Genomic DNA, 26,516 nt, shown 5'->3' on the forward strand with positions numbered 1-26,516 from the left:
AAGTTTTCGGAATATTTCATTAGTTTGCTATTTAAGATTCTGCTATATGTTTTGTAACAGGAATTTAGTATACTGATACCTCTATAGTTTTTAGGGTCATCTCTATTACTTTTTTTAAAGATAGGAATCACAATTGCTTTTTTCTATTCTATTGGGGGGATAAGTAAATTTTATTTAAAAATAATAAGAGTCTTTCTTTGAATCTTGTTCCTGCGTATTTATATAGTTCTGAACCTAGCATATCTTCTCCAGGTGATTTTCTGTTTCTTGTTTCTTTAAGGCTGATTTCTAATTCTTCTTTAATTATTTCCATTTCATTTTCGTTAATTGTTTGCCAGTTGTCGTTTTTAAAATATTTGTCTGTCCATGGTTCTGTGTAGTAATTTAGAAATTCTTCTAATTTCAATTCAGTGTTTAATTTTATGTTTTCTTTGGTATCTGCATTTAAGTGTTTCAAAATCTTATATACATTGGGTCTTATTTTATATAAATCATGTTCTAAATTAGAAACAGATTTGTTCCATGATTCTCTGTCTTTTTCTGACTTCTCTTTTAGCTATGGCTCTTATTCTTTTATATTCTATTTCATCTTCTAATCTTTTACTGCTTAACCATTTGTGATAGGCTCCTTTTTTTCTTTTTGATTATTTCTTTGATTGTATCATCCCAGATCTTCAGTTTTTTCCTTTTATTGAATTTTTTGGCCTTTCCTAAGCTTTCATTTGCTGCTGCATTTAGTATTGTTTTTATATTAAGCTATTCTATTTCTATTTCTTCATTTTGTTTTATTTTATCTAGATATTGGTTAATTCTTTGTTCATATAGCCATTGTACATTTGTGTCATTCAATAGTCTAGTTTTATAAACAAATGTTTCAATTTTTCTTTCTGTTTTTGTTACTTGTAGCCATTTAGGTGGTAATCTTAATTTTATTTTAACAAGGAAGTGATCACTGCTTACTTCATATCCTTTGTGAACTCTAACATCTAGTGAAAATTTTGATGACTTTTCATGTAATATGAAGTAATCTAATATTGATTTCCATCCTCTTGCTGCCCAAGTATATTTATGTATGTCTTTGTAGATGGAATTCGTTATTTTTAGGTTATTATAAACTACAAAGTCAATCAATTTTTTACCATAACTGTTTAGAGTATGTTCTCCATGTATTCCTATATTATTATTAATTTTCGTGTTTCCAATTCTTGCAATTAAGTCTCCTGCTAAAATTACGTAATCATTTTTATTTATTTTATTATATGTTTTGTAGCTGATTATAAAAATCAATATTATCCTGTTCTCTTCCTTCTTCTGGGGCATATAAACCAATTATTGTTAAATAGCCTCTATCTATTTTTATTCTAGCTTCTATTATTCTTTCATTCCATAATTTATAATGTTTTTACTGTTTTGAAAGGGAGTTATGAATCCAAATCATAACTCCTGCTTGTGCTCTTTGGTCTCTGTCAACTCCACTGTATATCACATTAAAATTTTCGGTTCTCATAGCTCCTTTTAATTTCTTTTTTGTTTCGGTGATTACTGCTATTTTAAAATTTCTTTCGTTTAATAATTGGTCTAATTCTATTTCTTTATATGCTATTCCTCTTACATTCCAGTTTGCTATGTGTATTATATTTTGTTGTTTCCATTTTTGTTTTACCTTTTCCATTCCAGGGTCGTTTCCCATAGATTCAATCCGATTATCTTTTTCTGTCAGCTTACAAGTAGGATTATGTTCTCCATGTCAGGGGACTAGCCTGACGATGGAATAGTTCAGTGGTAGGGCTGCTACCTTAAGGCTTCTGAACTAGCCTTCTTCCGAATTTAAACCCATAGGAGGAATAGGTTATATTGAAGGGAAAAGAGTAGATTATAATAGAATTATAATAAGGTTTATAGAGAGGGCATAGTTGTAAGGCTAGAAATGACCTCATGGCCCTCTAGTGCTATTAGAGTACTCGAGGGCCAAGGGTCATAAAATAAGAAGAGTTAGCTGATAAGGCCTTATAGGAAAGATTAAAGTAAGTGGATCTTCCTCAAAGTAGAAGGACAGATCCAGCTAGGGGTCCATGGGAGTGCTGCTTCCCTTACAATCAAGATGATGCCCCTTATGGCCCTGTTGGTCCACGAGTCCTTATTCAGTATATTTGGACCACCCCACCATATATATATACACTCACGCACACAGGGTGGGTTCCCCTATCTGCCACCCAGGGGACATGCTCTCTAGGGGTTATAGAGTCCCCCCGAGAGTTTATTAGGGTTGTAACCATTAAATTACATTAACATTTTGCTAGTTTGAAGTTCTTATTGTAAGCTTGAGGGAGAGGAGCACACATTATGTGCTCTGTTAATTAAATACTTGATAATACCAATTCTTTGAGAGGTGTGGTGAGCAGACTTTTGATTCCAGTAAAGGTAGGTTTTTGATAAACACTGGTTGATAAATTACTGGAGGCGGAGGCTGTGCATGTAAGAAGGACGTCTAAGAATGGGAAGCTGCCAGCTTTTTCTTTTTCCATGGTGAATTGAATGCATGGGTGAAGGCTATTATTGATCTGTTGTAGGAAAGTGGTAAGTTCATTTTCAGAATAAGGCCAAACAGCAAAGACATCATTAACATAACGAAACCAATAAGAGGGTTGGGGATGAATGGACGAGAACAAGGTATCTTCCAGATGGTTCAAAAAATCAGTACTATAATAGTACTAATGCTATAGCTCTTCAGGTGGATTTGAATAAGCTAGAGAGGTGGGCAAATAAATAGTTATGTCAGTTTAATACAGCTAAATGTAAGGTTTTGAAATTTACACATGGAATGTTTCATACTCACTTAGTGGAGTTATACTGGAAGAAGTGGAGGAAACAAGAGATTTTAGTGTTTATAAATAGAAATATAAATTAGAAGTCTCGAGGACACATTGCTAAGGTTGTAAGGATAATACAGAGGATTTACTGCAATATTACAAAAGACATTGATCAGCAGAGATAAAAGGGTGGTGGTTCCATTGTATAAAGTCCTGAAGACACCAAATCTGGATTATTATGTTCAAATATTGTCAGGGATTTAATAAAATTTTATTAAATCCCTGACATATAATAATATAATATAATAATATAATAAAAATTATATTATTTAATAATAATATAATTAATAAAATTATACATCAACGCTAGAGTCCTATTATTAGTGTTGTCTACTATATACATATATTCACATCATTCCAGCCAGTTGGTATGGAATGGTTTCTAATACCAGCTAAGGATTGGCTAGAGTCCTGACTTATGCTGGATCTTTCATATTAGGTAGGCTGAATGTGTGCCATCCAGATCCTTGGAATTTTCATGCCATCTTTGTTGTTGATATTTGGGTGGTTTATCAAGGTTTCGCAGGATTCCTTAAATTTCCTTTCGTACCAGGTTTTTGTGCAGTGTAAGGAGCAGGTGCTTTTCCAGTTGATTTGGTGTAAGGTGTTGAGTGCGTGGTCTGAGAAGCCTGATTCACCATAATGGTTATATTTAATGTGTCTAATGTGTTCTTTCTTGTGTATAGGGATTGTCAGTCCTGTTTCACCAGTGTACGGTAAGTTACAGGTGCAGCGGATGCAATAGACTCCAGGATGTGCTAATGGGAGGAGAGGATCCTTAGAGGAGTTGAATATGGTTTTAAGTTTAGTGGGTTGTTTAAAGGTGGCATTGAGGTTATAATGTTGTAGGATTCTGTTGATTTTTTCTCATAACCCTTTAATGTATGGGATGGCTATGGTTTTACTGTAATCTAGATTCGTTTTTGTTGTAGTTTTATAGAGTATTTTATTAACAGTATTTTTGTTATAGCCATTATTTATGAATGTGTCACTAATGATTTTTAGTTCTTGTTTCAGGGCTTGCTGGTTAGAGCAAATAGTTGTGGTTCTGTTTTTAAGGGTGTTAATGACTCCATATTTTTGTGATGAGTGGTGGTATGAATTAGCATGTATGTATTGGCCATTGTGTGTGTCGGTTTTTGGTAGACTGCCTGAAGGATAGACTGCCTGAAGGAAGACGTGTGTCTAGGAACGGGAGCAAATTTTGGTTTTCGATTTTGATGGTAAATTGTATGCATTCGTGTTGTTTTTTCAGGTGGCTGAGGAATGTGTTTAGCATTTGTCGCCCGTGCGGCCAGATCGCGAACATGTCGTCAACATATCTAAGCCAGACTGTCGGTCGTAGCGTGGCGGAATCAAGAGCCCTTTGCTCAAAGGTTTCCATGTAGAAGTTAGTGATTGGGGGGGGGGAATAGTGGTGAGCCTACGGCTGTACCTTCTTTTTGTAGGTAGAATTTGTTTTGCCACACGAAGTAACCGGACTTTAGTACGTGGGCAAAGAGGGCCGTAAAAACAAATAACACGAACGCATACAATTTACCATCAAAATCGAAAACCAAAATTCACTCCCGTTCCTAGACACACTAGTCACACGTCTTCCTTCAGGCAGTCTATCCTTCACAGTCTACCGAAAACCGACACACACTGGCCAATACATACATGCTAATTCATACCACCACCTATCACAAAAATATGGAGTCATTAACACCCTTAAAAACAGAGCCACAACTATTTGCTCTAACCAGCAAGCCCTGAAACAAGAACTAAAAATCATTAGTGACACATTCATAAATAATGGCTCTAACAAAAATACTGTTAATAGAATACTCTATAAAACTACAACAAAAACAAATCTAGATTACAGTAAAACCATAGCCATCCCATACATTAAAGGGTTATCAGAAAAAATCAACAGAATCCTACAACATTATAACCTCAATGCCACCTTTAAACCACCCACTAAACTTAAAACCATATTCAACTCTTCTAAGGATCCTCTCCTCCCATTAGCACATCTTGGAGTCTATTGCATCCGCTGCACCTGTAACTTACCGTACATTGGTGAAACAGTACAGACAATCCCTATACGCAAGAAAGAACACATTAGACACATTAAATATAACCATTATGGTGAAGCAGGCCTCTCAGACCACACACCCAACACCTTACACCAAATCAACTGGAAAAGCACCTGCTCCTTACACCGCACAAAAATCTGGTATGAAAGGAAATTTAAGGAATCCTGCGAAATCCTGATAAACCACCAAATATCAACAACAAAGATGGCATGAAAATTCCCAGGATCTGGATGGCATACATTCAGCCTACCTAATATGAAAGATCCAGCATAAGTCAGGACTCTAGCCAATCCTTAGCTAGTATTAGAAACCATTCCATACCAACTGGCTGGAATGATGTGAATATATGTATATAGTAGACAACACTAATAATAGGACTCTAGCGTTAATGTATTATTTTTTTTTTTTTTTTTTTATTTTTTTTTTCTCACCAGAGGTCAGGCCAACAATTGTTGTAGCAGTTGGTCAGTGTCTTTAACAAACCAGTTTGATTGTAGTATAGCTTGTTTCCTGTGTATAGTTGTATGCTCCAGAAGATGACCTTGACATAAAGGTCGAAACATCGAATGTAGATTTTAGTTATATTAAACTAAAGTTTTTATTCAAACATGGTAGTTTTCTCCATAATTTTCAAAAATGCATTTAGGTCACCGTGTAAGCCTAAAAGAAAATAAAGGAAAAGATATGAAGTAACCTTGAAGAGGATACAGAGGATATTAGGAATGGACAATGTTGAGGATAAACTGAGGGCATGCAGATTTTGGTGGATGGAGGATGAAGAGGAGGATATGATTGAGACATTTAAGCTGTTGAGAAGTATTTATTGCATTGACTGAGAAGGTAGTGAGAATGCAGACAGTGAATGGATTAGAGGAGTGGTATGCTAGACATTGTGTTGTTTAAGGCAGACCTTTCATGGAGGTCCAGAATAATGATGATAATATCACCAGCTTTTTTTTTTTTTTTTTTAATCCATTAAAATCATAGTATAGCCAGTGTGTTGGCCTGGTGTCTACTGTCCAGCCAAAAAAGGCTGTGGGTTCAAATCATACCTTGGACATGGATGTTTGTGATTGTTCTTGACACACATATATATCCCTCCCCCTCATACACAACTTGCTGATACATATCAGACAGCCGATCTCTAATCCAATGCACTAGTCTAATATTTGACCCCATTATCTCTGGTTTGACTTTTAACTTATCACATGGTAATCTATCAAAAGCCCTTTTGCAGAATATAAGTATATGACTGTGTATCCATCTCCATCATTCAATTTAGCTGTCACGTTATAGTAAGAAGGAAGCAGATTACTAAAACATGACCTCCCTTTAGCAAATCCGTGCTGTCCATCAAACATAAAACCACTGTTTTTGACTCAGTTCTGGATCCTAGTTCTCACTAGTCTCTCCAACACTTAAACCACCACCTAACACACAGATTGGCCTATAAATTGATGCTTGAGTTCTGTCACTGCCTTTGTGAAGTGGTACAATCTTCTCTTCCTTCCACTCCTTTGGAACTTGACCTGTTGTAAGACTCATATTAAACAAATATGTCAAGGCAGACAATTTTGTTTAATAAACTTTCTCGCACATTCCTTCAATATACATGGTGATATAATATCAAGTCCCACAACCTTGTTAACATCAGGTTTGCTCAATTTGCTATATACTATATATCATTTGCTCACTTTCAGTCAGTCTCTCCTCCTCCTCATCATCCACTGCTCTCAAACTCTCCATGATGTCACATTCACAAGGATGGAAGAACTTTATGAAGTACTTATTAAATTTCTCAACTATATCCTCTGCAGCAGCTATCCTTATACCATTTTCTTCAATCATTGTCATCCTACCATAATCTTTTTTTTTTTTTTTTTGGCTTCATTAGGTAACTTCCACTCATACTGCACTTTTGCTTCCCTTACCAACCTAGTCACCTTCCTTACTTGTACTTTGTACTTCTCATGAAATTGATTACCACTCATCTTATGTTGCCTTCGTAATGCCTTCTTTCTCTGTATTGCATGCTTAATCTCTTCATTCATCCATTTCACACCTAACTTATTTTGCCTTCTGAACAACATTCAAGCAGCATTGATCTCCTTTCCACCCATCTACTCATTCCATGCTACAGCTACAAGCTGTCTCTTGAGCTTCTCATAATTCAGTATTATGTCTATATCAGTGCATGATCTGGTAGGCATATGGAAGAAGGTGTTACTTTGTTTAGGAGGGAGAGATTATTGTTGTCAAGCATAAGGTGATTTCTTCCTGTTTTCAAGCACTACCACACAGTGTTGTGGTCATTTAAATCCCCATTACTTTTAATGGAGGGATTAACTGTAATATAACATCATCAAGGTCATTCAGGACTCTACTCCTGAATAAACTACTCTGTTATGATGTTATTATTATTATTATTATTACTATTATTACGGGCAACTCCAGGGAGTCATTAGACTCATCGAGGGAGGCCCCAAATCATATTCATCACAACTATTTGACATTCATACAGTATGTTTCTATAATAACTATGTTATTATAGAAACATCAGCCATCCTCTTATCTACTTCACCAACTTTTTATTCATACCAGTGTGCTGCAGTTTATTGATTAGAATTCCATGTGGTATCCTGACAAAGGCTTTTGTAAAGTTCAGCAGTATCACTGTAAACCCATTATGGAAACCTTGTAACCCAAAACTTTATCCAACTCAGCTGTCGTTGTATTATAAAGCATGATCAAGTTACTGAGGCATGACCTACCCTTCACAAAACCATGTTGTCCTCCATACAGTATCCCATATCCATCCATTTTTGTATTTTGCTCTTGACCAACTTCTCCAGTACCTTGACAACAACTGGTATGCTGACAGTCAGTAATTTGTTACATCAGTCTTGGAGCCTTCTTTATGTAATGGAACTATTTTCCCCTGTTGTTGGACTAACCCACAAGCTACAGCTGAGACTTACATTAAACAACATGATCAAAGGTACTGCCAATTTCCTAGCACCTTCTTGTAAAACTTGAGCTGGTATATCATCTAATCAAAGCTGTATTCACATCAAGGTGCTGTAATATGCTGTGCATGTCCAGTTCATTTACCTTGGTTTCCATATAAGCCTTTGCCTCTCTCTTGTTACTGCAATATCTCTTTCTGGATGATATACCCTTGCAAAGTTCACTTATTAATTCTAATATTTCACCTGATTCAGTTGCCTTCCTACCATCAGCATTCATTAAAATCATTCTGCCATGGACATTTTTCATTTTACTAAGAACATACCAAAAAAAAAACTCTTTTGTATTATCAATGATCTGTACTGCTAATTTTCTTTCATACTCTGCTTTTGCCCTTCTCACCACACCAGTTACTCTTCTAACCTGCGCTTTGCACTGCCTATGTCTGCTGATGACCTTTCTCCTTCAATTCCCTCCACATTTTCTTTTGTTTTTAGCTCCATCTTAATGTGGTATTCATCCATTTAACTCCCACTTGATTTATTCTCCTTACTCTAGGTATGCATTCTGCTATTATTTCCCTCAAACACTCCTTTACCATTTTCCATGCACTATCAGCATCACATGTCATGGCACTGATCCAAGCAATCTCCTAAGTTTGTCGTGCTTACCAGCCCTGTAATTCCTCACATTCCACATCTTGACTGAAAATTCCACACATTTAGTCACTTCCCAGGTCAAGATCATATGATCACTTTCATTAGTTGGTGGCTATGTAGTCATTTATAGACAAATTCTCTTATGTAATTACTAGATATAACAGAGTGAAAAAAAACCTATTACATTTCATCACATGCTGCCTCAGGTAATTATTCCCTAGTAACTGCATAAATTCCATTTCCTTTCTCCCATGTGCTCCTTCCTCCTTCCAAACTATGTTCTCATGATTTGCCATGTGAAAAAAATCTAGGATTTCCTTGGCTTATGGGCAGGTAGCTTCCTCTCATAACCTGTTTTATCCTTTTACCTTGTCACTCTTCCAATCTGTACTCATATACATCTTCATTATATTTCTTCCTTTCTCTTCATGACATCATTTTATCTGCATTTTTGGCTTCATGATGCTTTTAATTCCATTCAGATTTACCTAGGAATGCAGTCTGATATTCCTTTTTTCAAATGCTTATTGTGTGATTCCTATGCAGCACTGGCTTCTTTTTCCTCCCCCCACTATCCATGCTTTATGGTATGAAATTATTTCAAGTTGTGCTCTAAGTGAGACATAATTTTTCCTCTTTGATTCTGTTTATATTCCTTCCTAACCAAGATCCCCATTTGCTTAAATACTTCCGATATCAGGAATGTATGGTTGCTCTCTCCAGCTGATAGCAAAATTTCAACCTCATTACAACCTGGTTTCATATGGATATGGCAAGGTTTTTCTTCTTGCAGAATAGACCAATCAGCTTGGAACACATGCATGGAAAGATGTAGCAGACAGAATTACCCACCCTGTCATTACAAAAATAAAGTTAGATTTATATGAAACCAAATAACTTGGCTTAAGTTAAGCCCATTTCCATCTTCCTTTATTTATTACCATGAAGGAATGGAAATAAAATGTGATTATAATTCCTTTATATATAACATTAAAACTTCTGATTACTGGACTTACACAAATGGCAAATTTTTTAAGCATGGTATCATTTTGTTACTTTATGACTTTGAGCTCCACTATCTCAGTTTATCTAAAATTCATTTCAAGTTTATTAATACCATAGCATCTGACTTTTATAATATTCATCAGCTTCTAGTTTGCTGCCTGTATTTTGGAAGCATATTTGTGCCATGATGACTATTTTACTCTTTCTCTCTCTTGAAAGTTCATGTGCAGTAAAAATTATTATTTTATGGGTATCTCCATGAGGTCAGAAAACTCATCGTAAGAGACTTGCACTAACTATTATTTACACAGTGCCTATCATACTTCTGCTTATCATTCATCATCAGAGCACACAACTCAACCAATCCATTCTAGTCATTCACCACTCTCCAAACAAAACATCTAGCCTGCATACTTTTACTAACCACACTCTTACACATCTTCCAGGGGTGACCCATGTATGGAAAAATTTCTTCTGTCTTATAGAACCCCCTTTGGTAACTTATAAGTTTCTATCATATCTCCTCTTATCTGCCTGCAAACTAGATTTCACAACCTACACACCTTCAGTCTAGATTTGGTGTCTGTGCACAGTAGTTAAGATATCCTCTTATCATAGTTCCTATCATCCTCTTATAAAGAGAGATAACGATCTATCTCTACTCTTTGTTATGTTGCTCCCGCCCACAAAATGTTATTTGCAAACCTATAGTACATTTTATACTGTGGGTGGGTGGGCGGGCTAACGATTCTGTTTTTGTCAATTTTATATATTTTTAATTTATTTTTTACACAGTCTGGAAACCCTGCTCTATGTGTTCAATATGTCAGTGTGTTCTTTAACATTTAAGTTATCCTTTGAACTATTTTGCCAACTTTTACAAAATGTCTTCTACTTTATAAACCAGACATTATAATCTACACACCTCAGTCTAGATTTGATGTCTAATCACAGTAGTCTCACTTTATAAAGCTATGATATGGGCATATCATAGCCTTATAAAGAGGGATAATAACCTTCCTATCTCTAATTGTCAGTGGAAAAAAGGGAGGGGGAGTGCTATTGATGATAGAGAAAGAGTTATGTCCATACAAAGTAGAGATGCAAGAGGGAAATAGGGCGAGTGGTTTTGAGGCAGTATGGTGTGAGATAGAGGTGAATAGAATCAAATATTTGGTGGGATGTTGTTATAGACCTGGTAATGTGGATGGTGGTGATAGTCAAATGAAATGTATAGTCAAATTAGCCAAGCAAATAAGAAAAGGGTGATCATTATGGGCGATTTTAATTATGGCAATATAGACTGGAATGATGAGATGGCAACTGGAAGTAAAGAAAATGAGTTTCTTGAGTTTTTGAGAGATAACTACCTCAGACAGTATGTAACAGAGGGCACACGAGGATTAAGGGTCTTGAATTTGGTCATCTCTTCAGAGGATGTAATTATAAATGAGGTGTCAAATCATCCACCAATTGGTGAGAGTGATCATGAGGTGATTACCTGGGTAGTTGCCAGCAGTGCAAAGAGACCTGTAAGAAAAGGGTATATGTGGAACTACAAGGGGGGTGATTATGAAGAGCTCAGGGGACAGTTGCGGGTGTAGTGTGGAATGAGGAGTTAGCTGTAAAAGAGATCAATGTAGCTTGGGTGATTTTCAAAAACTATCTAGTACTTGCAATGTCTAAATGTATTCCAAAGGTGAGAAGGTTAAATAAGGTAGGTGTGAGATGGATGAATAAAGAGATTAAGCATGTGATATAGAGAAAAAGGGCATCGTGGAGGCAGCATAAGAGAAGTGGAAGTAACCATTTTCATGAGGTCTACAAAGACCAGGCAAGGAGGGTGACTTGGTTGGTGAGAGAGTAGCTAAAGAGAGGTATGAACAGCAGTTAGCTAATGAAGCCAAAAAGAATCCTAGGGAGTTCTTTCGATATGTAGCCAGCAAAAGAAAGAATGATTATGGAAGGATGACATTCATTGGAGAAAATGGTGTAAAGACAGCTGTTGCAGAATGTGTGGTGGAGATACTTAATGAGCAGTTCATAAAGATCTTTCAATCTTGTGAATGTGACTTCATGGAGAGATTGAGAGCAGTTGATGATGGGGAAGAGAGACTGACTGTAAGTGAGCAAGAGGTGTTTGGGGAGTTGAGTAAACTAGATGTAAATAAGGCTGTGGGACTTGATAATATATCACCACGTATTCTGAAGGAATGTGCCAAAGAGTTGACACCCGCCTTGACATATTTTTTTAATACGAGTCTTGCACTTGGTCAAGTTCCTAAAGAGTGGAAGGAGGGCAAGATTGTGCCACTTCATAAAGGAGGTGATCGAACTCAAGCATCGAACTATAGGCCTATCTCTGTGTTAGGTGTTGTGGTTAAGTTGTTGAAGAAGCTTGTGAGAACTAGGATCCAGAGTTGGGTTGACAACAATGGTATAATCTTTGATGGACAGCATGGATTTGCTAAAGGGAGGTCATGTTTTAGTAATCTACTTACTTATTACAATAAAGTGACTGCTTCCTTGGACAGAGGAGAAGGATACACAGTAATATACTTGGATTTCGCAAAAGCTTTTGATAGAGTACCTCATGATAAGTTGACAGTCAAACTAGAGCAGATGGGGTTGGATATTAGATTAGTGCATTGGATTGAAGACTGGCTCTCTGATAGGTATCAACAAGTTGTATGGGGATGCGATATCCAGGAAAAGGAAAGTCACTAGTGAAGTCCCTCAGGGGTCTATTTCAGGGCCATTACTAATTAACTTGTATATTAATGATATTGGCGAAGATTTGGATGGAGATATTCAGTTGTTTGCAGATGATGCAAAGTTGGGATGAACCATAAAGAGTAGTGAGGATGTTGTGGCCTTGCAAGAAGACTTAAATAAATTGAGTGATTGGGCATGGAAATGGGGATGTGAGTTCAATGTTGCAAAATGTAAGGTTTTAAAATTTGGAAAACAAAGATGTAATGCAGAATTTATGCTTGGTGAGAATATATTGTAGGAGGTAGAGGAAATAAGAGATCTGGTGGTGATAGTGGATAAGGATCTTAAATTCAGGGGACACATCACCAGATTTGAGAAGACAATACAAAGGCTTCTGGGAATGATGCGGAGGACACTGATGTGTAGAAGTAGGGAGATTCTTGTTCTGTTGTATAAGGCTTTGATTAGGCCACACATGGACTATTGTGCCCAGATTTGGTCACCGGGTTTTCAGAAGGATGAAGAGATGTTGGAAAGGGTCCAAAGGCGACTGACTAAGGTAGTTTCTGACCTTTGGAATGTCGAGTATGAGGAAAGATTGAGAAGATTTAATTTGCAGAGTCTGGTGGACAGGAAAGAAGAGGGGAGATATAATAGAGACCTACAAGTTGGTAAGGGGTTGTTTTAAGATCAATGGTGGAGAAGTTCTACAGAGAATAGTGGGAGATCAGGGGAAAACCAGAGGTCATCCCTGGAAACTGTATAAAGAGGGTGTGAGTAGGGGAGTGAGAGGCAGATTTTTTTCGTGCAGAGTTGTGAATGATTGGAATGCCTTGCCTGAGAGTGTGGTGTCTGCAAGGCGTTTGAGTGTGTTTAAGACATGGTATGATGAGATGTATGTGTGATAAAAGGACCTCCCAGATGAGTCTTTTACTCCATGAGGTCTCGGGGTAATAATAATAATAATAATATTGTAATAATTCCTTTTTGCCTATTTATGTACTACTGTAAAAGCATTTGTTATAAATTTATCTATATGTGGATACTGCATTCCTTGGCTTGGTGTTTTGTAAATGCATTTTGTTTATTAACTTGTATTGTTAACTATTTCTATACTACTGTAATAACCTCTAACCTTGTGTGTTACTGTGCCCTCTGCAGCAATTCTGTTTATCTGTAGATGCTGCTTTGTAGAACTTAATTTTTGTATAGGCATATTGTTTACAATTTTCTTTATGTGATTCCTTAACTTGTATTGCTTGTATGATTCCTTAACTTGTATTAGCTGCTTATGTATAGCTGTAACCTTTAGTATGGTATAGTATGACCTTTGTTGTTTTTTGTGCCAAATAAACTATAAACCAAACCAAGCCAGTTCTTTTGCACATTCTCATAGCCCATGAACTAATATGCCATCCAATCCCACTGCTTTATTCACATCAATATTTTTCAATATGCTTGAGCATCTCCAGTTCATCTGCCTCAGTTCTCACATCAGTCTCCTAGTAAAAAACTCTTAAGGATTTCTTTTCAGTTCCTTAGCTAATTTTCTTTCATAATCTAATTTAGACCTCCTTGCCATACTCTTGTCTCTGCTTTGTATTGCTCATGGGCATGCTGATCACATTTTTCTATTTCCTCAACAGTCTTATAATAAATTTAGTTTAATCCTTTATCCAAGTGTGAGCAAACAAAGTTTGTGCCTGAAAGTATCTTCAGGACTGGGGTAAGGTGGTACAACACCAGGGCACTCCTTGTAAAGGTGGAACAAGCTACCAACAATCCTATCTCAGTATCTCCCACAATGCAAAACACATCTCCTTGCGGATATGTCTAATGTTATGCATTAAGGGAAGGGCCACAACCCAGACTAGTTTCGACCTTTATTGAGGTCTCTTCATTGCGAGCCAGGCCCAAGTGGAGATACCATGCAGAAGCATTAGCAGGTCATCTCTACCTATAGGAGTTGCCAAATGGTGTGCTTCTCCACTTGGGCCTGGCTCACACTGAAGAGACCTCAATAAAGGTCGAAACTAGTCTGGGTTGTGGCCCTTCCCTTAATGCATAACATTAGACATATCTGCAAGGAGATGTGTTTTGCATTATGGGAGATACTGAGATAGGAGTGTTGGTAACTTGCTCCACCTTTGCAAGGAGTGTCCTGGTGTTGTACCACCTTACCCCAGTCCTGAAGATACTTTCAGGTGCAAACTTTGTTTGCTCATACTTGGATAAAGTATTCATCTAAATTTATTATACTCTAACCAAGTGAAAAATAAACTTTCAACCTCAACAGTCTTAGCATCTGTTTTGTATTGTTACTCATCCATTTAGCTCCCACTTAGTTTATCCTTCTGACTTGGGTGCACTCTGATACTGCTTCCCTCAAATACAGTTGTAGAAAGTAGTTTCAATTTGTTACAAAGTAAATTATGCTTGACAAGAAATTATATTATTGTTTAATCCATTATCAAATATAAGCAAAGTTTTTACACTTGGATAAAGGATTAAACAAGAATATAATTCTAGAATAAATAAAGAATAAACTAAAAAAACTTTCTGCAGCCATTTCTTGACTCTTTTATTAATGAGGTAATACACCTTTTTCTTACTTGTACGTTGGAAATATATGACTTTTGCTAAGTAGCTTAGTCTTGAAAATATTTCACATTAAACAAGAATACAATTCCTTCTCAAGTTTAATTTATTTATTTTCCCTCAAACAATCCTGACCACTTCCTGTGCACTATTAATATTCTTTTCTTGTATCATCTTATGTCATGGCACCACTTTAAGCTTCCTCCTAAATTTGTAATAATCACTAGCTTTGTAGTCCAACACATTAACAACCTCCAAGAACAAGACTGCATGGATCACTTTCCCTGTGTACCCCCTAGTCTATTGCAGCAACCAACAATATAGTTTGTCCTGTTAGCCTCTTCCATCATGTAATAGATAGCCTTGAATGAACCATCTTCTTAAGACCTAAAATCATCCTTAACTTCTGTTTTTGTTGGTCAAAGGTCTTAATCTATTATCAGTAATACCTCTTTTCCTCCTATCCTATTTTCTCTATCCTTCCCAAAAATAAAACACCCCATTATGTTCTATATCTGTAATATTATCTTCTTTCAACCAGGTCTAGCTGATGCCAGAAATTCTATATGGAGACTATTCAGCTGTTTAAGTTTCAAATTTCACTAGTTTTGTGTGCATGTAATATCAGTTTAGTTTTTTTATTTTTATTTTATCCTCTTGAAGAATATAATGTACTTATAATTAAAATATTAAATTAAATTAAAATTAATACATTTTTTTTATTATCCCACGGTATTATTACACCAGATCATAGAGGTCAGATACATGTATTTTATACAGCACGTTTTCTGGGTTGTTATAAAGTTCACATTTAGAAATATTCATACATGTTAGTAAATGCAGTGGTGATGCTTCCTTGATGTTACAGATTTTGCAGATGGGGAAGACTTTTTTCCCATTGCTAAACTTGATTGGTCTTGTGTGGCCAGTTTTGAAGTGAGAGATCATGGTAGTTGGCACAGCGATTAAACTTGGAGTTGATAGTAGCTCCTGGTTTTTCTGCTAAATACCAGTGGTGTGTCATGTCCTTGAGAATCATTCTTTTTATGTTTTCTTTTTGAATAGTTTTAAAAATATCAAAATCTATAGTATTATAGATAATATTATAATATTATCTTATCAGCAATATACAGTAGTACATTAGCAGTTTTACTTGTCATGGAAACAATTAAAATTAATATTATATAATATCTACTAAAGATTAAAATTCAAATGACATTACTTCTCAAGGAGCCTCTATGGGACATAACCTTTCAATGTGTTTCCCATCCACAGAAGTCTCTGCAACTGTTTTACTCTCTTTCAGTTTTAGTATCCTGCTGAAGACTGATAATATTATAGTATTATAGGTAATTTTATCTTATCAGCAATATACAATAGTACATTTCATTATACATTACAATTATCATATTAATAGTATAATATCATAAAAATAATATACTGTAAGTTTGGAATATTTTTTAAAGTATGAAATATTAATAAAATAATCAGAATCAGAAAATAGTCAGAAGCTCAAGTGTAGCCAGTGAAATGAGAGAAGAGTTAATGGTGAGCAAGTAAGAAGTATATGAGGTATATAAGTTTTGTTGCTAGATGTCAATAAGGCAAGAGGACTTGATTACATATCACCATGTCTTAAGGGAATGTTCTGAGGACTTAGCATCAGCCTTCGCCTATCTGTGTAACAAGAGTCTTGCAACAGCATAAGTCCCAAAAGAGTGAAAGGAAAGCACAATTGTTCCATTTCAGAAAAGTAGTGAGAAGGTTAAGGCTACAAATAATAGATTGATCTGTATGTCTTGGGTTGTAGTTTAGTTATTGGAGAGGTTGATGAGAGATAGGATACAAAAGTGGGTTGATAACAGTGGTATTCTTTGTGCTTGTTGGCATGAAGAATACCACTGTTCTTCCTATAAGCATGTAATGAGGACCTGTTTTCCCGATTTGGCCTTTGACCGCTTTTTGTGCTGCCATGAACATTGAACTCTGAGAGGTATCTGAGCGTTCTGGACAATGTAAGGTTTCCTACTTTGTGGCGTTTCTGTAGATCTGACCATTGTCTCTTTCAGCAAGACAACGAACCGTGTGTCATAAGGCTTCTGCTGTAACTGTGGGGTTTGCCAACATGAACATCACCACACTTGACTGGCCTCCACAGAGCCCTGATCTCAACCCTATTGAACATCTGTGGGATGAACTGGAGCATCAGGTGAGGTCAAGGATGTCTGCCCAAAAACAGTCCAGGACCTTGTTATATGCCTGCAGGACGAATAGTCCAAAATTCCCATTGATTGCTATCGTACACTTCGGGAAAGTATGCTCCAGTAGGATTGCTGCACATTGCAGTAAAGGGAGATCCTACAGCTTATTAAGGTGGGTGTCATGGCTGTTTGTTCCTCACACTATGGTGTCTGTTGACTTCTTTCCAAGCAGTGTAGATTGTATGAGTTGGCAACAGTATGGAACTGTCAATTCAATGTTGCAAAGAATAAGGTTCTGAAATTTGATAGGCAACAATGGGATGCAAAGTATACACTTGGCAGGGAATTTTTGGAGGGAGTTGAGGTGATAAGAGACCTTGGAGTGGTGGTGGACAAGGATCTGAAGTTCAGAAGTCACATTGCACAAGTTGTGAAGACATTACATCAGATTATGGCAAAAATACGAAGGACCTTAACTTGTAGAAATAAATAAGTTCTTGTTCCATTGTATAAATCTTTGATCAGGTTTCGTATGGATTGTTGTGCATGGATTTGGTCTCCTGGTTTTCATGATGATAAGGATATATTGGAAAAGGTCCAAAGAAGACTGTCTAAGGTCCTAACTGTTCTTTGGGAACATGAAATATGAGGACAGATTAAGAGGAATGCAGTTTGCAGTGAATAGGAGGAAGAGAGGTGATATGATTGAGACATTTAAGTTAGTAAAGGGTTGTTACAAGATTAATGTGGAAGAAATTCTTCATAGAATGACAGAAGGGGTAGAACAAGGGGACATACCTAGAAGTTGTATAAGGAGGCTGTGAGCAGGGACATAAAGGGTAGGTTCTTTGCATGAAAAGTGATTGGTGATTGGAGTGCATTGCCTGACATTGTGGTGAATGCCAATACACTGGCTTTAAATGAGTCTAAAGCATGATTTGGTGAGTTTTCTGTGCAGTGTTTACTTCCCACGATGAGTCTTTTGACTCTATCTGTGTCTGGTGTTAATAATAATATTTGGATAATGCAGCCTCTAACTGGCATACAAAAGCTGTGACATATAAACTCAACCTTATGTAAACACACTATTAGCCATAAACTAAAAAATTCAAGAGTATAAAGTAGGTAGTTTGGTGCACACAAAAGGTTGCTGCATATAAAAACCAAACAACTGTCTCATGTGTTAGATGACAATTTTTACTGTATTCAAGGTCTGTTGCATTTCCAACAAGGCATTTATATTTCATTCAGCCATTGCGTTATGTTCGGTTACTCTGCTAACAGCTGTTGCACTCGGTTTTTGATGGCTCTCTATTTCAAGGATTCTATCTAAGAGAATTCTATTAAGATTGCAGGACTAACTTGCCTTCATAACAAAATTGACTTAGAGAAGAAAATGAAATATGAAGGAGTACAAAGCTTGTCTTCCATTGTGCATGAACTAAGTCTTGCTTCAACAGTGGACATGATTTTGAAGGACAGTGCACGCATACATGCAAAATGTTCAGCACATTGAAAATCAACAATGATTGCAAAACAGTATATGAGTGTTATCTAAGAGATTTAAAAGTTAAGGATATAAACAATAAATTATGCAGTAACCACAGTAATTAACTTTAATGAAATTAAAATATCTGAAAATATAATGAAAGGAAAATATCTGAAAATATACACCCTCTTTCCAAAAAGAAACCGAACTTTTCGAAAATGGAAGAAACTATTGGCACCACCTGTTGTATCTTTTTGCTGTCGAAAGCGACAACCTTCGTTAGTGTTGTATCAACTGTTTATGACATTTGTTTCATTAGAAGCCAAGTTATAGTGCCAAGAGTGACAGTGTGTTTTGACGAACGCTCAGAAAGAGAGCTGCGATTGACTTTTGTGTTAAACTTGGTAAAAGTTTTATTGAAATGCATCAGATGCTTCAAAAAGCATATGGTGATGAATGCTTATCCCTGTACTCAAGTTTATGAATGGTTTAAGCGATTTCAAAGTGGTTGTGAGAAGCTTGAGGACGAAAAGCTGGGCCATCCAAAAACTGGACTTTTGTGTTAAACTTGGTAAAAGTTTTACTGAAACGCATCAGATGCTTCAAAAAGCATACGGTGATGAATGCTTATCCCGTACTCAAGTGTATGAATGGTTTAAGCGATTTCAAAGTGGTTGTGAGACGCTTGAAAACGAAAAGCTGGGCCATCCAAAAACAAAAAGTGTGTGATTTCATCAAAAAAACCTGTGTCCACGAGATTGATTGAAGATGAATTGGGGATGCCAAAATTAACTGTGCACAACATTTTTACCGAGAGTTTGGGCCTTTGTAAATTGAATTCGTGATTTGTTCCCCACAAGTTGACTGATGACCAAAAAATGTATTGAATTGAACACTGCAAGAACCTCATTAAAACTGCTTGTAAGGATTCAAACTTCCTTGAAACAATCATTACTGGTGACCAAACGTGATGTTTTGAGTATGAGCCTGAAACAGAGTGCTGAGTGGAGACCACCAGAAGAGGGCATCCGAAAAAAAGTCGTTTGGAGAAGTCAGAAGTAAAGACAATGCTGATTTGTTTCTACGATTCCAAGGGCATTATCCACAAAGAATTCATTCCGCCTGACCAAACGGTCAATGGTGAGTTTTATCTTGAAGTTTTGAAGCAATTAATAGCGAGAATTCGTCGCGTACAGCATGAATATCGTGATGCAGGCAGCTGGTCACTTTTGCACGATAATGCACCATCTCATCATTCAAACATTGTGAGACAGTTTGTGTGTTGGATCACTTGCTGTATTCACCTGATTTAGCACCCTGTGACTTCTTTCTCTTCCCCAATATAAAAAACTCATTTAAAGAATTAATTGACCATGCCAAATGCTGTATCGAAGCTGAGGGAGAGTATATTGATTGAAATAAATTATTTGAATAATTATAATTGGCCTGTATTTTATTTTCTATCAAAAGTTCGGTTTCTTTTTGGACAGAGGGTGTAATGAAATGAAAATATCTGAAAATATAATGAAATGAAATATCTCTACTTGCATTTCATTAATGCCATATGTATCTTTAAAGATAAAGTTAAGGATATTGTTGTCTGCTTAGCATGTTAGTCTCAGTAGCCTATCATAGGCAAGACTTCAGCTTCATAGAAACCTAATTAATATCATGATAGGACAGTTAATCCTATATGCAAAGTCTGTAGATTAATTGTGATTCTGGCCAATTTATCCATCTTGTGGGATGACAACCCCCCCCCTTCCCAGCTCAGTAACTTATCAGAGCCAAGATCTCAGCTTCATAGAAACCAAATTATGATAGGACAATTAATCCTATCTGTAAAATTTGTGCACATGTTAATTCTATGTGAACTTCTGGCCATTTTATTCATGTGAGTTGAAAAACCCAAGTTTCTGGGGGGAAAATCTCTGTCGACTTTATATGAGATGAGCTAATGTTGACAGATGAAAATTCATATTAATGACGATTCAATCAAGTGCTAAAAATAAAGTTTATGAAGAGAAAGTACAGTGATCCTGATGTAAATTCTGTAACAAATATTGGATGATTTAATGGATTTAAGCATCAAGCTGCTTAACATACCATGAGGCCTAAATAATTCTTTAATGTCTATGCCCAGAATGATTTGTTCCCATTGGCTTGTTGTACTGTACTGTAGTAGTAGATGAATTCTAACTATATAAGACATGGATTATAAAGTTTTTTGTGACAGAACTTTTAAATTAGGCAGTAATCACAGAATATATTTAAATTATAAGTGTTTTTAATATTTAAATATTAATTTTCTTTAGAAATTGTTATTAACTATAATTGATTTCATTATTTTATAGAAAAAATTCACCTCTCTTATCATTTTCTATGAAACCACCTGATGATCAATCCTTCATTGAAAAGTAAGAATTTATTTAGAAACACTTTTTATATACTGTAGCATAATATTTGATTTTAAGCTATAGTTTCCAGCTATTTAGACATTAAAAGATATAACCAAATACAACACACATTGCAAGAAATCAGATGTTATGATCATTTGATGCATACTCCAAGATCAGTAATTCTCGTTGAAAGGCTTATACGTTGGTTGCACATGATTTCTAAATACCTTAAGGAATTCACAACATATACTGGAATATAAATTAATATAAACTTTAATATATACTTCCTATATTTTGGCAATGTCACGTTGCCATCTTCATGGGAACATAAGATTAATATACGTGCACGCAGGCACTAAAAACAGCAAATGAGGTCGAAGTGAGGAAACTACTGTTTTTCCTCAGGTCCTGATGGTGTCCCCCCTCGAGGGCTATATTAGGTATTCTTGGCCGTTGGGCTGAAGTTGAGAACTGCGTGCACGTGTATTAATCTTATGTTCCCATGAAGATGGCAACGTGACGTTGCTGAAATATAGGAAGTATATATTAAAGTTTATTTTAATATATATTCCAGTATACGTTGTGAATTCCTTAAGGTATTTAGTAATCAACTTTAAAAAGATCAGATATGAGCATTAGATTGTCTCTACATTGTTTTGAGTGGATTCTTCATATCTTGGGATCTCAGTCCACCTAAGCATGCTTCCAGCATGTTAGGTGTACCGAGATCATCACATCATTTAACAAAGGAAAAACGTTTTAACTAACTTTTTCCATTGTTCATTAAATGGTATGTTGCATTTATAGTAGAATCTTTGGATAGTAAATAGTGTTTATGAGCAGATACATTTAATTATTCCTCAACATCCTCAGAGCTATATGTACAGTCCATGCAAAAAAAAAAAAAAAACACTTCTAAAGCATATTATTATTATTAAACAAGACCTCATGGAGTCAAAGACTCATCTAGGAGGTCCTTTTATCTCACACACATCTCATCATACCGGGTCTTAAACACACTCAAACTCCTTGCAGACACCACACTCTCAGGCAAGGCATTCCAATCATTCACAACTCTGCACGAAAAAAACCTGCCTCTCACTCCCCTACTCACACCCTCTTTATACAGTTTCCAGGGATGACCTCTGGTTCTCCCCTGATCTCCCACTATTCTCTGTAGAACTTCTCCACCATTGATCCTATAACAACCCCTTACCAACTTGTAGGTCTCTATCATATCTCCCCTCTTCCTTCTCTCCACAAGACTCTGCAAATTACATCTTTTCAATCTTTCCTCATACTCGACATTCCAGAGGTCAGAAACTACCTTAGTCAGTCGCCTTTGGACCCTTTCCAACATCTCTTCATCCTTCTGAAAACCCGGTGACCAAATCTGGGCACAATAGTCCATGTGTGGCCTAATCAAAGCCTTATACAATGGAACAAGAATCTCCCTACTTCTACACATCAGTGTCCTCCTCATCATTCCTAGAAGTCTTTGTGTTGTCTTCACAATTTTGGCGATGCGTCCCCTAAATTTTAGATCCTTATCCACTATCACTCCCAGATCTCTTATTTCGTCTACTTCCAACAATATATTCTCACCAAGCATAAATTCTGCATCCCATCTTTGTTTTCCAAATTTTAAAACCTTACATTTTGCAACATTGAACTCACATCCCCATTTGCTTGCCCAATCACTCAATTTATTCAAGTCTTCTTGCAAGGCCACAACATCCTCACTACTCTTTATGGTTCGTCCCAACTTTGCATCATCTGCAAACAACTGAATATCTCCATCCAAATCTTCGCCAATATCATTAATATAGAAGTTAAATAGTAATGGCCCTAAAACAGATCCCTGAGGCACTCCACTAGTGACTTTCCTTTTCCTGGATATTGCACCCCCATACACAACTTGTTGATACCTATCAGATAGCCAGTCTCCAATCCAATGCACTAATCTAATATCCAACCCCATCTGCTCTAGTTTGACTGTCAACTTATCATGAGGTACTCTATCAAAAGCTTTTGCGAAATCCAAGTATATCCTTCTCCTCTTTCCATGGAAGCAGTCACTTTATTGTAATAAGTAAGTAGATTACTAAAACATGACCTCCCTTTAGCTAATCCATGCTGTCCATCAAAGATTATACCATTGTTGTCAACCCAACTCTGGATCCTAGTTCTCACAAGCTTCTCCAACAACTTAACCACAACACCTGACACACAGATAGGCCTATAGTTTGATGCTTGAGTTCGATCACCTCATTTATGAAGTGGCACAATCTTGCCCTCCTTCCACTCTTTAGGGACTTGACCAAGTGCAAGACTCGTATTAAAAAAATATGTCAAGGCAGGTGTCAACTCTCTGGCATATTCCTTCAGAATAAGCGGTGATATATTATCAAGTCCCACAGCCTTATTTACATCTAGTTTACTCAACTCCCGAAACACCTCTTGCTCACTTACAGTCAGTCTCTCCTCCCCATCATCAACTGCTCTTAATCTCTCCATGAAGTCACAATCACAAGATTGAAAGATCTTTATGAACTGCTCATTAAGTATCTCCACCACACATTCTGCAACAGCTGTCTTTGTACTATTTTCTCCAATCAATGTCATCCTTCCATAATCATTCTTTCTTTTGCTGGCTACATATCGAAAGAACTCCCTAGGATTCTTTTTAGCTTCATTAGCTAACTGCTGTTCATACCTCTCTTTAGCTACTCTCACCAACCAAGTCACTCTCCTTGCCTGGTCTTTGTAGACCTCATGAAATTGGTTACTTCCACTTCTCTTATGCTGCCTCCACAATGCCCTTTTTCTCTGAATTGCATGCTTAATCTCTTTATTCATCCATCTCACACCTACTTTATTTAACCTTCTCACCCGTGGTATACATTTAGACATTGCATCGACTAAATATTTTTTGAAAATCCCCCAAGCTGCATTGATCTCTTTTCCAGCTAACTCCTCATTCCATGCTACACCTTCAAGCTGTCTCCTGAGCTCTTCATAATCACCCCCCTTGTAGTTCCACATATACCCTTTTTTCACAGGGGTCCTTGCACTGCTGGCAACCACCCAAGTAATCATCTCATGGTCACTTTCACCAATTGGTGGATGATTTGATACCTCATTGATAATTACATCCTCCGATGAGATGACCAAATCCGAGACCCTTAATCCTCTTGTGCCCTCTGTTACATACTGTCTGAGGTAGTTATCCCTCAAAAACTCAAGAAACTCATTTTCTTTACTTCCAGTTGCTATCTCTTCATTCCAGTCTATATTGCCATAATTAAAATCACCCATAATGATCACCCTTTTCTTATTTGCTTGTCTTATTTGGCTATACATTTCACTATCACCACCATCCACATTACCAGGTCTATAACAACATCCCACCAAGTATTTGATTCTATTCACCTCTATCTCACACCATACTGCCTCAAAACCACTGGCCCCATCTCCCTCTTGCATCTCTACCTTGTATGGACATAACTCTTTCTCTATCATCAATAGCACTCCCCCTCCCTTTTTACTCCTTCTATCCTCGCGAAACACATCATACCTTTCCATCTCTATTCCTGTCATTATGTCATCCTCATCTAACCATGTCTCACTTATTCCGACAGTCTCTGGGTGCACAGACGCAATTAGTGCAACCATTTCATCCGCCTTGTTTCTTATACTTCTAGCATTGGTATACAAACACAACAACTCATTTCTGGATCTACAGCTAGTTCCACTGATACCACTCACTCGATGTGATCTCTCCATGCTGGACTGGAGCCATTTCACTTTCTGCTTCTTCATTTTAGAACCCTTTGCAATTCCATCTGTTTCCTTTTGATCCCTGATCATCCCATTACTTTCCTGCCTACACATGCTCTCACCTCCTCTTGGAGCATCCACCTTTCTCACGCTGTGTATCCCTGTCCACCCTGAGCCTCCCCGTTTCCCTGCTCCTCTTGCACATCCATTCTCTCATTTTCTATACTCATACCACTCACTTCCGCATTCATTTCCACCTCTCGATCTGATTCATTCTCTCTATTCACTTCTCCACTTTCCAGCAGCAGTCTCTCCAAGCGACTCACACCATAACCACTCAAATGCAGTCCATCGCTCCCACACAGCTCATTTCGTCCCTCAAACTCATTCCACACATTAACAAACTGTACTCCCATCTCCTCACACATTTCAGCCAGAATATCATTCATAATCCTTGCTCTCTGCCTCATTTCACCACAATCATACCTAGGCAACACACTGACCACCCTTCCTGTCACACTATTCTCCTTTATCTTTCCAAGCAGTCTCCTGACATTCATTTTGACATGCTCTTTGTTCTCTCTCAAATCATTTGTACCAATTAATACAATTAACTCTTTTGCTCGTTCCCGCCTCATATTCAATGCCTCAATCACTCTACTATTTTACCGCCTGGAAAACATACCTTGTGCATTTTATCCTCTAGCACACCTTTAATAATGGAGTCGCCATACAACGCCACTCGCTCATCTTTTGTTAACTCTTTCATGCCATCATGATTTATTTTAATAGTTTTGACCTGAATTCTCTTAATTTCATTCTGCATCCATTTCATTTCTTGCTTCATCCAATCCAATTCACCTTCCGAACCTCGCGACACATTCACTCTATCATTAAATCTTTCTAACTTTCTAACTCTCAACCCCCTCTTCTCACTTTCCCTCTCATTCATCCTTCTTTGTTTCCGTACTTTTGGTCCAACATACGTCCAACTTTCACTATCATTCTTCTCACTTTCCCTCTCATTCATCCTTCTTTGTTTCCGTACTTTTGGTCCAACATACGTCCAACTTTCACTATCATTCTTCTCACTTTCACTCTCACATATCTTTCTTTGTTTCCGTACTTTCGGACTAACATGCGTCCAACTTTCGCTATCATTCTTCTCACTTTTACTGTCATTCATCTTTCTTTGGTTCAGTACTTTTGTTCCAACATGCATCCAACTTTCGCCATCAGTCATTCTTTTTTTGCTATCATTCATTCTTTCGATTTTTTTTACTTGCGATTTCTGCATCACACCATTTCTACTTTCATTCGTTCTCTCAATTTTGTTTCTTTCTGCCTCACTTTCGTCCCTTTTAACATCCGTTACGGTTGTCAAATCGCTCTTTTTCTTTTTTCCTGATTTTTTAACATTTTTTGCCTGTCTTTCTCACTATCCTTCTCTTTCAAACGTGCACTCGCGACACAATCGGTACTAGCACTTTCTGTCATCAACTTCATATTCGCATTCATCAATTCCTCGTTCAGGTCACATTTCGCACACACCCTTCTTCCATCCACACTAAACATCCACAAATCATTTATGTAATCGAAGGAATACATATAACAGACCTCACACTTAACGAACCAACTGAAATCCAAATTAAAATCATGGAATGACAATGCCGCCGCCATTTTTTTTTTTTTTCCTCTGCAGGTTACTAGGTCTAATATTAATGTTTTCGTATTTAGTTTAAGCAAGTAAAAAAA

General features: G+C 36.8%; 1 protein-coding gene across 8 annotated transcripts in view; it reads left to right on the forward strand.

Annotated features, from left to right (window-relative positions):
• Nucleotides 1–26,516, forward strand: part of LOC150101398 (protein phosphatase 1 regulatory subunit 36) — a 237,822-nt gene that overhangs the window by 167,319 nt on the left and 43,987 nt on the right. For all 8 annotated transcript variants that reach the window (XM_090400614.1, XM_090400617.1, XM_090400618.1 and 5 more), the window contains one exon: nucleotides 20,937–20,999. In XM_090400614.1, the coding sequence (XP_090256740.1) occupies nucleotides 20,937–20,999 (63 nt within the window). The remainder of the gene's footprint in view (nucleotides 1–20,936; nucleotides 21,000–26,516) is intronic.

The sequence above is a fragment of the Typopeltis vanoorti genome, chromosome 11, assembly GCF_054136105.1.
Source record: "Typopeltis vanoorti isolate ZY-2024b chromosome 11, IOZ_Tvanoo_1.0, whole genome shotgun sequence".
NCBI lineage: Eukaryota > Metazoa > Arthropoda > Arachnida > Uropygi > Thelyphonidae > Typopeltis > Typopeltis vanoorti.